Genomic DNA, 16,160 nt, shown 5'->3' with positions numbered 1-16,160 from the left:
ATTTAATAGATAAATCAATAACTATCAAATATTATATACTATATATTTATAATATAAATAAATCATGATAAAACTATAAAATTAAAAATTATTTTTTTAATAAATTTAATCTACGATAAGTAGAAAAGAATTCGTTTAATACTTCGTTGATATCCACGTTTATGTTACGATGGATATTCAACGAAGCTAGTCGGTTTAAACGATCTTCACCCATAGATGACCTTAAATAGGTTTTAAGCCGACGTAATGTTGAAATTGACCTTTCATTAGTCACTGTAATCACCAGCAAAACGGACATTACACATAACATTTTATGAACATTTGGTAACGCATCTGAATTACAAATATCGAGGACATCGAGGCCGTTTCGAATATTTTTACCAGCTTGTCGTCGTCGCCAAATTTCTACCTCATTTATCCAAATTTCTGGGGAATCGTCGTGTAAAATTGAACAATAAGCTTCAAATAACTTTTTACATGAATCTTTGTCTAAAGATTTTGTTTCAATAGGAAAAAGACATGAGAAGTTTGACAAAATATTACGATGCTTGAGGAAGCGATCTTGAAGATGAGTAATAAATAAATCAAGGTATGGTATGTAAATAATAATTTCATAATAATCTTCTACAGAGTCGGTTATAATGTTAGAACGGTTAATTTGACGTGAGGCAAGTCTAGGTTTAATCACAGGTATATTGTACTTATTGCAAATATCTTCTACAGTTACAAAAATTGTGTTGAAGTTATCTGTAGAATATTGTCTTCTTTCCTCAAGTTCGTGTTTTGCTGCATCTGCCAACTTCACGGCCTCGAATAAATCTTGATATTTCGCTTGTAAAACTCTACTCAATGATAAAGACAATGCATGTACTGAATTTAAAACGTGAATTGAAATTTGAAATTCTAATGTTTTTATTGCTGATAGTAATTGAAAAGATCCGGATGTTGTTTTTGAGTCTGTCCAAGTACTCGAAATATTTTCTAAGGCATCAATAACTGCTGGTTGTAAATCTATATAAGTTCCAATCGACTCATGCTGTAGTACCCACCTTGTTGCACAATATTTTTTAAGTTTTTTTTTTTCTTGTAACAAAGTGTCATTATTTTTTATTGCATCCTGAAGTGCAATTTGCCTTTTTGGGATATTAAAGAAGTTATAAATAGATTTGACTGTACCAAGGCAGTTTTTGTCTTGAGGGATACTACATGCGGCACTAACTGCTAAATTGAAACTATGGGCAGCACAGTGTGAGTATAAAGCTAAATTATATTTTTTTTTTATATACGATTGAACTCCGTGAAATTCACCACTCATAGTACTAGCCCCATCATAACCTTGTCCAAATAAATATGTACAATCTATTCCAGAATATTCTAGGAAATTCAAAATAGCATTTGATAAACCTTTCCCTGTTACATCTTCAACAGGGATAAAGCTTAAAAAATCTTCACATATTTTATAATTACTGTCCTTATAATTTAAATACCGTACAAAGATTGAAAGTTGTTCTATGCCGGCTATATCTGCAGTTTCATCTGCTGTTATAGAAAAAGCTCGAGTTTTATTGACACGTTCAATAATCTGTTTTTGAATTAAATTGTGAAATATGACAATAAATTCGTTTTGAACACGGTTACTAATGTACATTGCGTTTTTTGCTGAATTTTGTAAAAAATTATTAAGCTGTTCATCAGTTTTTGCTCGATATCTTAAAAGAGCCCGAAAATTACCATCGTTAGTTATAGGTTCTTCGGAAGTTACTCTTTCTGAATCTTTTGAACCACGAAGAGCCAAACCCTGACAACCACATAATATTAAAGTTTCGATCACAGGAATCAAACATTTTTTACTTTCATTAATGAAATCTAATTGTTGTTCCGAAATTTGTAAGTCAACCGATAAAATGTTTTGATTATCAATTTCTGTTCTCATATTTGATTTTAATAATGAAGTTTTATGATACTCGAGTGAGTTATGATAACTAAATGATTCTAAAGCTTTTTTCCAGTTGGTAAGTGGTTTTTTAACAAGCTGCCCCAACGTTTGATGTCCAATTCCTCCACTTCGTATAGAAAACAATACACAATACTTACAAAATGCGCCATTCATAAATGCTGAATAAGCCAACCATTTATATTTGAGTAACCAACTTCTTTGAAATTTGAAATTTCTATTTTCGGAAACAGGAAATTTGTAGTCTTCTGGAGGTGTCCATATCAAATTTTGAAGTCCCGGTATCAAGTCAATACTTTCAGTTGCAGGTTTGTTCACATATAACCCTATATCATGAGGGTACACAAACTTTGAAATTGAAACTGAGACATTTGTATCTGTAGATGCTTTTTCTGCTGGTTCAGTTGATTGTGACAGGTTATTGAAACTAGTTTCCTATATAATAAAAATTGATCACTTGTGGCTAATTAATTAAGTAAAATTAAAACTATATTAAAAAAATTATTAAAAAAATTATTAATTTAAAAAAACTAAAAAATAAAAAATATTAAACTCAAAGCCACNAAAAAATATTAAAAATATTAAACTCAAAAGCCACAAAAAAATTAATGAAAAGTCGCGTATACGTATTTCGGAAACAATGTTACCATTATCAACGCTAAACACATACTGACACCCCGACTAGAAAAAACTCCCTTATTTACCCCTAGTGACGNAGAAAAAACTCCCTTATATACCCCTAGTGACCTTATCACCTAGTGACGTTATCACTAAGTAATATTATCACATTTTGCCAGTTTACACAAGTTTAATAATGAATTTTTCAGTGGGCCAAGATCCCAATTAATTAAATTGTTTTTATTTTTAAACATTTCTATTGCTTCTCTGATATTAAGTTCTTTGTAATTATTTACGTTTTTAATTAGTTTTATGGTTTTAATAGAGTGATTATGTGTCAATAAATGTTCAGCCACTGGAGATTTCTCAATTTCTTGATTTTTAATATTTCTTAAGTGCTCTTTAAACCTGACCCCTATATTTCTTTTTGTTTGTCCTACGTAACATTTATTACAATTTTCACATTGTATTTTATAAATGCCTGATTTCCCCCCTTCATCTACCTTGTCTTTAGGGTTACCTAATAAATCTCTTAAATTATTACTCTTAGATGTTACCAAAGTAATACCAAAATTCTTTAATATTTTAGTTAATCCATTTGAGATTCCTGTATAATATAAAATTGGTGATCTAATTACTTTTTGTTCCCCCTCGCTGGTGAGTGTACTAGCTGCCCTCCTTTCTTTTTTCCACTTTTGTTTTCGGACTAATTTTGAAATTATGTTTTCGTTATACCCATTAAATTTAGCTATTTCTTTTATAACAGGGTTATAAAAGAAATATTATAATAACGAAAACATAATTTCAAAATTATGTAACATTGTTTCCGAAATACGTATCCGCGACTTTTCATTAATTTTTTGTGGCTTTGAGTTTAATATTTTTAATATACTTTTAATTTTACTTAGTTTCCTATAAATAAAATTTAAAAACTTAATAGATTAATCGAGTAATTGTAATAATTACAATTAATTTTAATATGCTTACTATCTCATCTTTTTCTAGACGTGGTTTTTTTAAAAATCTTCGAATGTCTATTTCGATGATATTGCAAACACCGTTTTTGTATAACTAACGTGTTACACTTGATTATGAAAATCTTTTAAAATACGCGACTTACGTTATCGTGTCATACTCGTTTTCTTCAGGTCGCCGTCGCGGTCATTATATTTTGTGGATAACGTCTCAACGGAAACCGATAAACACCAAACACGAGAGTAACACAATAATAGTGGTGTGCTATTATGTTATGCATTATTATTTTATAACTAGAGCACAAGACTTCTGTCTCCTAAAAAAACTGATTATGCGTGCACTTATGCACTTAAAAATCCTGAAATAAGCTCTTATAAATGCATTTTTTAACAGTTTATTAATAAAATAAATAATTAATTAAAACGTATAAACTAAAAAGAATATGCAATGCTAACAGTCCTCTGCAATTTTTATAACAAATAAGATAATCAAATATCTAATATAATCAATTAAAAATGAAAAACATGATATATATTTTTTCGTCAATGGCACCCTCCCCCAACCCAACCCCCAAAACCTTCCCTATGCGACCTTGGTGGTGACCCTTGCTACTATAGCTAGTCGTTATGCAAGTGGAAAACCATGTTGTTGTTACAGGCCGAATTAAAAAGTCCTCTTGCAAGAGTTATTATGATAAACAAAAAACAATTTTTTAATTTAATATCTATTGCCATAATCGACATGTCAAAGTAGAACGATACAATTACAGTCTCATCTTTTGACCTACGTATTGAAATTGAAGCATCAGCTGCGTTCCCCGCTAATACAATTTCATATGCTCTAGTAATTTCAGACAATGTATTTACATATACACCTTTTGACGGAACTGTCCGTATAATTTAAATAAATTTTTTTATCGTGAAGGAGTAATAATGCATATCGTAACATTGAAGTCCTCCTTTGGATTCAGGCCCTTTTGCAAAAATTTTCTGTCGCTAAACGCCATAGTGTAACTGCTAGAGTCAATCATCTCGGCTAGCGGTGTTGGTGAGATATAAATGTAACGTTTTTTTCTTACAGGTTCGGAAGCCATATTGTTCATAGAGTAGAGTCTTCTTCTTAGAGCTGATGGTTCTTGATGACACTGTGACTTTATCAAAAATTTCACGCTCATTTATGTGGACAAATCACATACTTTCATAGGGGGGTCAGCAAATCTCAGATCACATAACCCATTCCTTCATCACTTAAACATTTTTATTAATTATTTATTAATTATAATTTAATAAGTAATTTCTAATAAATTATTCATTTTTTCATAGTATTGCTCCCCTTCTTATGTGATGGTGTACCCCCAGATGTAGATTTACTCTTAACCCCCCATACTTGTGATATCTACTGTCAATAGAGAGAGAAGAGATCCCTCCATTATACTCTGAACCTACCATATGCCTTTCATTATATCCCCCCGACGCCTACAATCGTACCAATGGCAAGTTAAACCCACATGATGTGGGTTAGTGGAGGTCCTATCTCATATAATATACACCTACTTATATTGTTAGCCGTTAAGAACAATAAGTTGGTCGAAGTCATTATCATCCATTTCATTACATTCACATTCTTCTGAATGAGCATATGAACTAGCTGTATTACTATTACCATTTGCAAGTATATTATTTAACCATTTTAATTTCACCAGTTGTTGTCAATCATCTCCGAAGTGTTTCTTCAACAAATTACTAACATCATTCAATTTATTTTCATAAATAGTACATCCAATTGGAATTTGTGTAGGATTAATTTGAGTTTGAAAACAACCTTTCTTGGTTATTGTCATAAATTTGGCCATATCCATATTATATACAAACTCGTCTGACACTAGAACGTTTCTGAGATTTTTTGTACGTTTGAATAGGAAGCGTTTATAACGGGAGAGCTGAAAGTGTAAATATTGAGTGGCTTTTAAAATGGTTTTTGTCTCAGTTCTCCAGTTGAACGCTTTCCAGCCCTTTCCTAAAATTTTTACTGTACCTTATTTAGCAAAAATACCAAGATACTCAGTAAATTTCAGTAAAATATCAATTTTTTCTCGCAAATGTTTAAAAAAACTGAATAGCCTGTAATGAATACAACTTTTCATTTGAATTAAGCTCTATTTTCGAATTTATTCTGGGTAGCCTGTTTTATTCATTCCTTTAGTTCCAAACACAGAGAGCAAACATCAATCAGTGGGGCTGATAAACTTAAATTGAATCTTGTATTGAAAATCATGCGGAAATATGATTCTAAACTGAGCGGCAGTCAGAGGCGCAAGCTGAAGAGGAGCCGAGCAATCATGGAGGAACAGAAGAACCTACCAAATGAGGGAGACAAGGGAACGGATGAATTGAAAAAGTCAAAGGGAACCGAAGCTCAAAAACCTGAGGACAAAGGTCAAGCAAAGCGATCCATGCATTTAATTTAAGTATTACGCAAATAAATATTATAATAATAATAGAAACAAAAATTTATTGATGTCACTCATTTGATACTTTAAGATATATTATTATTATTAAAATTAATATTAATATTATAATTTTTAATACTATAAAAATATTTTTTTGATTTTTTAGGTACAATATATATCTTGGATAAAACGATTCCAGTTATTTTATTTTAAAAATAAAATTTGCTAACATAAAGGAATATAATAAAACTTATGATAATTAAACAGGAAATTAATTAGGACATCCATTTTCGGTAGCATAGTTAATTATATCAGTATGACCATTTCGAGTCGCTTCAGAAATGGTACCACTACTCCATGGACAATTATTTTCATGAGCATATTTTAAGCATAACAAATGACCATTTGCAGCAGCAAGTCTTGTTGTCTCTTCGTCCCAATCACAGCCATTTTCACGAACATATTTTAGGCAGTCTAAATTGCCATTAACAGTAGCTCCACTCGTTGTTCCGTCATCCCATTTACATCCATTTTCATGTGCATATATCAAACAGTTAATATAATTACTCGCAGAAGCTTCCCTTGTAGTGCCTTCGTCCCACGGACAACCATTTTCGTGAGCAAATTTTAGACAATTTAAATGCCCATTTGCTGCAGCCCCTCTCATCGTACCTTCAACCCAATCACATCCATGTCTACGAGCATATGCTAAACAATTTAAATTACCATGCACAGCTGCTGCAACTATTGTATCTTCATCCCAATTACATTTCATAGCATGAGCATATACCAAGCAATTTAAACAGTTACTTGCTGCAGCAGCTCTAGTTGTACCCTCATCCCAAACACATCCATTTTCGTAGGCATATTTCAAACACTTGTAACAACAACTTACTGCAGCAGCTCTAGTTGTACCCTCATCCCATACACATCCATTTTTGTGGGCATATTTCAAACATATGAAACAACCACTTGTTGCAGCAGCTCTAGTTGTACCCTCATCCCATACACATCCATTTTTGTGGGCATATATCAAACACTTGAAACAACTACTTGCAGCAGCAGCTCTAGTTGTGCCTTCATCCCATTTATTATAACCATTCTTATGTATATATTTTAAACAATCAAAACAACCACTTTCTGCTGCAGCTCGAATTGAGCCTTCATCAAACATACATCCCATTTTGTGAACATATATTATAATGTCTAGATTACCCTTTACAATAGCACTTCTCATTATATTTTGATTCCATTTACAGCCATTTTCATATGCATATTTTAAGCATTCTAAATGTCCATGAATTACAGCTGCTTCTATTATGCTTTTGTCCCACGGACATTTATTTTCATATGCATATTTTAAGCATTCTAAATGACCATTAATTGCAGCCGCTTCTGTTGTACTTTTATCCCACGGACATTTATTTTCATATGCATATTTTAAGCATTCTAAATGGCCATTAATTGCAGCTGCTTTTGTTGTGCTTTTATCCCACGGACATTTATTTTCATGTGCGTATTTTAAAATATTTAAATGACCATTATAAGCAGCTGCTTCTGTTGTGCTTTCATCCCACGGACATTTATTTTCATATGCATATTTTAAGCATTCTAAATGACCATTAATTGCAGCTGCTTCTGTTGTGCTTTTATCCCACGGACATTTATTTTCATGTGCGTATTTTAAAATATTTAAATGACCATTATAAGCAGCTGCTTCTGTTGTGCTTTCATCCCACGGACATTTATTTTCATATGCATATTTTAAGCATTCTAAATGACCATTAATTGCAGCTGCTTCTGTTGTGCTTTTATCCCACGGACATTTATTTTCATGTGCGTATTTTAAAATATTTAAATGACCATTATAAGCAGTTGCTTCTGTTGTGCTTTCATCCCACGGACATTTATTTTCATATGCATATTTTAAGCATTCTAAATGACCATTAATTGCAGCTGCTTTTGTTGTTCTTTTATCCCACGGACATTCATTTTCATGTGCATATTTTAAAATATTTAAATTACCACTATAAGCCGCTACTTCTAAAGTTCTTTCATCCCACGGACATGAANATCAAACACGATATTATGAATAAAATAGTTATAATTTGCCATTTCTGCAATAAAACAAAATAATTTTTTAAATTTTGAATAGATACTTTAGGTAAAGTGTATTACTCACCATCATTTTCACTGCAAGTTTTAAATTTTGAATAACTAATGACAATTTGTAGGTTATTTGGGTGTATAAATATATAATCACCGACATAATAAAAATTATTTTATATTTTTAAATTTAAAAACGCATTTCAAGCAAATATTAAAGTATACCTTTCAAAATTTTTATTTTTAGTCAAACTATTGACACACAAGTTGAAAAAAACAGTTAAATCAGCATTAGTAGTGACATTTTTTTGTTTTAATAGAAATAGGCGAATTATTAATACTATTGAACATACTTACATTTTATCGTGTTAAAATAAAATCAAACTGTTCTTTAGGGATCTATTAATAATAAAACAAATAAAAAATTACCTATATCTATAACAAAAGCTTACATACTTAGTTGTCGTATTTGCTTTACTATGATACGTGATTTTTTTTTTTTTTTTGTTTCTGTTACGACTTTTTCTCAGGTCTCACCGAACGGATTTCTTTCGATGATACATCAAAAGATCACAATTCCTATCATGTCGAAGACATTACAATAAAAATTGAAAAAATTTCCCTCGTTTCCCATAAATGGGGGAAATCTTCAAAAAAATTACAAATTTAAAAATCGGTAAATTTTCGAAATGTTTTCAATTTTTTTTACTTAAAACTGCCATAACTTTTTCAAAAATGAACAAATCAATATAATTTTCTTTTTATAGATGCTTGATATCTTTACCAATCATTTGGTATATTTTTTTTATAAATTTAACCCTTTATCAGCCCACAGGGGAGGAGGATTCAAAATGACAACTTTTTCACAAAAAATATAATAAATCTGAATTAAATATTTGTTTATATCATTCTTTAATCAAATAATTATGATTGTAAACAATTTATAAATTATTATTGATAATGCCTTCGGTTTTTGAAAAAGTTTTATTCAAACTGAAATACATCGATAATTTTAAATAACACAAATGTTAAAAATTTTAGTTGGAATTGTATATTAAGTTATATTTTATAATTATTTATCTAAATATATTATTATTGTCAAAATTTATTGTAATTATTATACTAAAAACTAATGGAATAACATGTTTTACTTAAATAATAAGACGTAAAAAAATGTAAACAATATTTTTTTAAATAATTATAATAGAAAATAATTTTAATTGATTTTTTTTGATAAATTATAAATAAATATTTAGAAAAGTTTTTTATTTGATTAAAAATTTATTCATCCATTATTTATATATAATTTTGCTTAAAATTGAACAGCTACATATGTTTGAAAACGTCCAGATACGTTAAGTAAGATTTTTTTTATCACTCCAAAATTTATTTTAATTAAAAAAGTTTTTGCAGTTTTAACAAAAAAATGGTAGCACGTGNGGGTATCCATTTTTAAGGACATATTTTAAAATTTCTAGATTACCTGTGGCAGCCATATTAGTTGTGATTTCATTGAATTCGTATCCGTTATTGTGAACATATTTTAATATTTCTAGATTACCTTTTGTAATGGCATTTTTTGCAATATTAAATTTATTCCATTTACAGCCATTTTCATAAGCATATTTTAAACATTCTAAATGACCATTATTTGCAGCTGCTTGTGTTGTACTTTCATCCCATGGGTATTCTTTTTGATGTGCATATTTTAAACATTCTAGGTACCCATTAGCAGCAGCAGCTGTTGTTATGTCTTTATCCAATTTATATCCATTTTCATAATTATTTTTTAATAATTCCAAGTATCTATTTTCTTCAGCTTTTCTCGACGTACTTTCTTCAAAATAGCTTAATTGTTTGTCTTCCGAAATTTTGTATTGGATTGCTAAATGAGCACAATTATTATTATTAAATTGGTATAATTTTTAAATTTTATCTAATTAACTTTAAAAAATATCTAGTTAAGAGAGAGACATTTCAATTGCTAATTTTATTTTTAAGGTTATAGAAAAATTATAATTGAGATTTTATTTATTTCTGAATTATTATTCATTAAATATTATTCGAGTTTGGCAGCCTAAATAAAGATTTTAACCATTTTAACAATTCATTTATATCCACAGTTAAACTGTTTGATAAATTATCAAAAGTTTATTCAAATCTCAAATGTTACACCAACATGACTGATACTAAAGTTTACACGAAATATATGGTTTCCTATATTATATTATTTATGTATAAGGAAGTTTAAAAAGTTTTTTGATGTTATTGTAACGGAAAAAGGATAGGACTAAAAATCACCTCACCACTTACAACAAATCGATAAATAAATTATAATAAATAATAAATAAAATTTGGTAGTCAAAGATAAATTATTTACCCTATGTATAGTATTATTAAATTATATACTAATCTTTTTAAAAAAAGTTTTAATCATATATTTTATGATGAAAAAGATTAGGAAAATTAAATTTAACACTAAGCTAATGTATTTCAAAATATTTTATTACAAAAATTTTAAAAATAAATTATAAATATAAATTAAAATTTTCTATAATAAATATGAATTAAATATTTGTTTATATCATTCTTTAATCAAATAATTATGATTGTAAACAATTTATAAATTATTATTGATAATGCCTTCGGTTTTTGAAATAATTTTATTCAAACTGAAATACATCGATAATTTTAAATAACACAAATGTTAAAAATTTTAGTTGGAATTGTATATTAAGTTATATTTTATAATTATTTATCTAAATATATTATTATTGTCAAAATTTATTGTATTTATTATACTAAAAACTAATGGAATAACATGTTTTACTTAAATAATAAGACGTAAAAAAATGTAAACAATATTTTTTTTAAATAATTATAATAGTTTGTTAGTGGCATAGTTTGAATAATAATAGATGATATTTTACAGTGATTAAAATCAGTATCATAAGAAGCGCTTCAATGCAATTTTTTAAATAGTGTTTAATTTAAGAAACTGGTATATTATTTCAAAAGCAACAATAACCCTTATTCCCTAATTTTTATCCCGATAAGTTACTTTATTTATAATTACAATATATGAATAAATAATAATTATTGTAATAAAATTTAGTTTTATGATAAATGATTTAATATTGTAATTATTACGGAGAAATGATCAAAAATTATAATGTAGTTTCATATTTTGCTACCTTAGTGTCAAATGTGTATAAAATTGAAGCGCTTGATGCAAAAATCGAATAAGTTTAACTTTTCAGAAAATAATTTTTTGTTAATTTTGAAATATTAGACTGACTAGAATGTACAATGTACATTTTACATTTATATTATTCGTTTTTTAATTATCGCCTCATAAATTAGATTAAACAGAAAAACTTTAATTGTAAAAATTTGGTATAACAATGATGATTAAAATTTATTTCTTTTTAAAGACCATTGATAATTTTTTCTGTGTAATTCAGTGTAAATTCGAATTCTATAATCCTATTATTCGTGAATATATTAACAAATCAACATACTTATAAAAAAGTATTTTAATTTAAATTAATTATGAATTTTCGTGCTTTGACGGCCTACTTCTCATAGCAGAACAGTCGGCAAGAATTTTTTTTTTTAAATCTTATAGTACATTTTAATAGTTTTTTTTTAATTTAGGGTGTAAAATAGCTGACGTTCAGAGTCATCGCATTTATATGCATCGCTTTAAAAAAAAAGTATATAAACTAAAATGGTAATCTTACCACACTTAACAGACTTAAATAATGTAAAATAGAATTTACCTTCGTTAAATATCAAACACGATATTATGAATAAAATATATATAATTTGCCATTTCTGCAATAAAACAAAATAATTTTTTAAATTTCGAATAGATACTTTAGGAAAAGTGTATTACCATCATTTTCACTGAAAGTTTTAAATTTTGAATAACTAATGACAATTTGTAGGTTACTTTAGTTTATAAATATATAATTACCTACATAATAAAAATTATTTTATATTTTTAAATTTAGAAAGCATATATTAAATAAATATTAAAGTATACCTTTTAAAATTTTTATTTTTAGTCAAACTATTAACACACAAGTTGAAAAAAACAGTTAAATCAGCATTGGTAGTGACATTTTTTTGTTTTAATTGAAATAGGCGAATTATTAATACTATTGAACATACTTACATGGGAAGAAGACTCTCGTATCATTTGCGACGGGTCGTCATCGGCCGTGCAGCACTTGCTGGACTTTGCACCGTAGCGTATGACACGCGGTGATGGTCAGTCAAATACTCATTGTAGGGCGACGACTGATAAAGGTGTCACGAGTCGCGGAGCATCGTGTATAACGAAGCGACGCGGGCCGTGTCATATTAAAGTATACCTTTCAACATTTTTATTTTTAGTCAAACTATTAATACACAAATATAAAATTTATTATTAATACTATTGAACATTTTATACTTACATTTTATCATGTTAAAATAAAATCAAACTTTGCTTTAGGGATGTATTAATAATAAAAAAAAAATTAAAAATTACTCATGTCTATAACAAAAGCATACATAATTAGTTGTTGGAGAAAATAAAGATTTTTCTTTTTTATTTAATAGTTTGGACAGTTGCTATTTGATACTCAAACAAGCAACACATTTGTTTCGCTCTCGCTTCTGAGTTAAACGTATAGTGTCGTTATAAAAATTTGTTTATAAATTGTTCACAATGCATGCCGCGGACATTCGGACGACTGGTAAATGTTTTAAACAAGCTAATTATTAAATGAGTCGCACGTGCGACAGATCATTTTTCAACAAATGGAATTAACTATGGATAGCGACGGCAATTCACCGTATGCTAACGTAACTATCAGTTCAAGTATTTTACAACAAATGCAAGCTGGCAATGAAATGTTAAAAAAACAAGTCGCGGAACTGCGAGAGAGCAATGAAAAATTACNTTTTACAACAAATGCAAGCTGGCAATGAAATGTTAAAAAAAAACTTTTCGAAATGAATCAAGGAGCCTCTGATGTAATTATAAGTTCACCTAAGAAAATGATTCAATTAACAACAGAAATTGCGAGTATTTCCGCCAAAATTCGTAAACCACCATCCATAACAGTATGTGGTGTTACCGACGTAAAAAAGTTTATGAGCAACTGGACATTAGAAGAGACTAAGGATAATGAACAACTTGTCAAAACCTTAGCTAATGGTGATATTAAGGTTTTAACGAATGATGAATATCAGTTTCGACGAACAGTGAAAATTTTAGAAAAGCAAAATATTGAATACCATCGATACCAGCTTAAAACTGAAAAAAATGTTTAAAGCTGTGATTAGAAGTTTACACCCTCAGACTGACATTTGTGATATTAAAAGAGAGTTAGCGGACTTAGGTCATCTGGCTCATAATATTACAAATGTTCAAATAAAAAAGAAAAAATAACAAAATAACAAAAACAGTGATTGGATATATATTAGACTGACATTGTTTTTTGTAGAATTAGAACCACAAACAAACAATAAAGACATTTTTCAGGTAGATAAATTGTGCCATCACAAGATTCAAGTGGAGCACCCGAGGAATAAAAAGAAAAAAGTACCACAGTGTAAAAACTGTTAAGCTTTTAACCACACACAAAACTACTGCCACAAAACTCAAATATGTGTAAAACGTGGTGAAAAACACAAATCCGAAGCTTGCACTAAGTCTAAAAAGACTAAAGCAATATGTGCAAACTGTGGTGAAAATCATACAGCCAATTGGAAAGGCTGTTCGGCTTATAAAGCAAAAGCAAATCCGAAAAAATCCAACACAGGGGGGTCGCGGCACAGTGGTGACGTGGCATAGATGGATCAAGTATAATGATATCTGACAGTGATTAAAATCACTATAAAAAAAAACGCTTCGATGCAAANATAAGATGGATCAAGTATAATGATATCTGACAGTGATTAAAATCACTATAAAAAAAAACGCTTCGATGCAAATCTTTAGATAGTACNATGTTTAAAGCTGTGATTAGAAGTTTACACCCTCAGACTGACATTTGTGATATTAAAAGAGAGTTAGCGGACTTAGGTCATCTAGCTCATAATATTACAAATGTTCAAATAAAAAAGAAAAAAGAACAAAATAACAAAAACAGTGATTGGATATATATTAGACTGACATTGTTTTTTGTAGAATTAGAACCACAAACAAACAATAAAGACATTTTTCAGGTAGATAAATTGTGCCATCACAAGATTCAAGTGGAGCACCCGAGGAATAAAAAGAAAAAAGTACCACAGTGTAAAAACTGTTAAGCTTTTAACCACACACAAAACTACTGCCACAAAACTCAAATATGTGTAAAACGTGGTGAAAAACACAAATCCGAAGCTTGCACTAAGTCTAAAAAGACTAAAGCAATATGTGCAAACTGTGGTGAAAATCATACAGCCAATTGGAAAGGCTGTTCGGCTTATAAAGCAAAAGCAAATCCGAAAAAATCCAACACAGGGGGGTCGCGGCACAGTGGTGACGTGGCATAGATGGATCAAGTATAATGATATCTGACAGTGATTAAAATCACTATAAAAAAAAACGCTTCGATGCAAATCTTTAGATAGTACTTAATTTTAAAAAATTGGTAGATTATTCCAAAAGCTACATGATCTGCTAGTTCATTATTAATATCCTAATTAAGATAAAGTATGTCGAATGAAAAAGGGATTATTAAAAAATATTATTTCTCATAAAAAAATAATGTTGATCCATACACTTTTCAATATGTCATAGCATTATAAAGTTAAAAATGTAAAAAATAAAATCAAGAATTTTCACACAATAATAGCATTCGGTAGCCATTTTCACCGTGAAGATAAAATAAAGTCCGAAATTTTTTTTTTTCATAATAAAGTAAATTACATTAGCTTTAATTTAAGATATATATAAAAGTGTCAGACTTTCTGGAACACTTTCAAAATTTAAGTTGAAAAAGTAAATTTTTTGTAAAAAAGTTGTCATTTTAAATCCTCCCCTGTGGGCAGGTAAAGAGTCAGATATGAAAAAAAAATATACCAAATGATAGCTAAAGACATCATGCATCTATAAAAAAAAGAATTATATTGATCCATACATCTTTCAAAAAGTTATAGCATTATAAAGTTAAAAATATAAAAAAGAATTTTTTTACAAAAATCGTATTTTTTTTATTAAGTTTAATGTCTGTTTTCACCATGAAGATAAAATAAAGTCCGAAATTTTTTTTTACCATTATAAAGTATATTACATTAGCTTTAATTTAAGATATATATAAAAGTGTCAGACTTTCCGGAACACTTTCAAAATTTAAGTTGAAAAAGTCAATTTTTTGTGAAAAAGTTGTCATTTTGAATCCCCCCCTGTGGGCAAGTAAAGGGTCACATATAAAAAAAAAATATACCAAATGAAAGGTAATGATATCATGCATCTATATAAAAAAAAATATTATATTGATTCGGTTATTTTTAAAAAAGTTATAGCAACTTTAAGCAAAAAAAATTGAAAAAATTTCGAAAATTAGCGATTTTTAAAATTGTAATTTTTTTGGAGGTTTCCCCCATTTACGGGGAACGAGGGAAATTTTTTCATTTTTTGAGGATCATGTCTTCGATTAGATACGATTTGTGATCTTATGACTTATTGTTGAAAGAAATCGGTTCGGTTAGAGCTGAAAAAAAGTGGTAATAGTCACAAAAAAAGAAAAAAACACATCATAGTATAACAAATACCTTCTCAGCTTCGCATCAAAGCTAAAATGTGACTGCAGTCCAACGCATACAGTCAAAAGCGTGTACAAATTTAAAAAGTGGTATTTCTTACGAACAAGCAACCAAAATAAATACTGAGACAGAGATCGAAACTAGAACAACATTACAAGCTGAGCCATCACTTTGCGATGTACTATTAGTCTTGAATAGTATTACCCAAACATTAGCCAAACTAACATTAGACGTTGATAAATTGAAAAATAATTAGTCTAAATCAACTATTAAAAATAAACCATACGACTTATTGTAAATATATATTATTTA

At 28.8% G+C, this 16,160-nt stretch overlaps 1 protein-coding gene across 3 annotated transcripts in view; it reads right to left on the bottom strand.

Moving 5' to 3' along the window:
* The window catches only part of LOC126897431 (uncharacterized), an 86,604-nt gene extending 74,583 nt beyond the window's left edge, over window positions 1–12,021 (bottom strand). For all 3 annotated transcript variants that reach the window (XM_050670999.1, XM_050671005.1, XM_050671007.1), the window contains exons 1-2: window positions 12,001–12,021; window positions 11,885–11,939 (exon numbers count right to left, since the gene is read on the bottom strand). In XM_050670999.1, the coding sequence (XP_050526956.1) occupies window positions 11,885–11,939; window positions 12,001–12,006 (61 nt within the window). In that variant the 5' untranslated portion in view covers window positions 12,007–12,021. The remainder of the gene's footprint in view (window positions 1–11,884; window positions 11,940–12,000) is intronic.
* Window positions 12,022–16,160: the final 4,139 nt, after the last annotated feature.

The sequence above is a fragment of the Daktulosphaira vitifoliae genome, unplaced genomic scaffold (assembly GCF_025091365.1).
Source record: "Daktulosphaira vitifoliae isolate Bord-2020 unplaced genomic scaffold, ASM2509136v1 Scaffold_2, whole genome shotgun sequence".
Lineage (NCBI taxonomy): Eukaryota > Metazoa > Arthropoda > Insecta > Hemiptera > Phylloxeridae > Daktulosphaira > Daktulosphaira vitifoliae.
The sequence above is the reverse complement of the archived record's forward strand: the minus strand, read 5'-3'. Positions and strand labels throughout refer to the sequence as shown.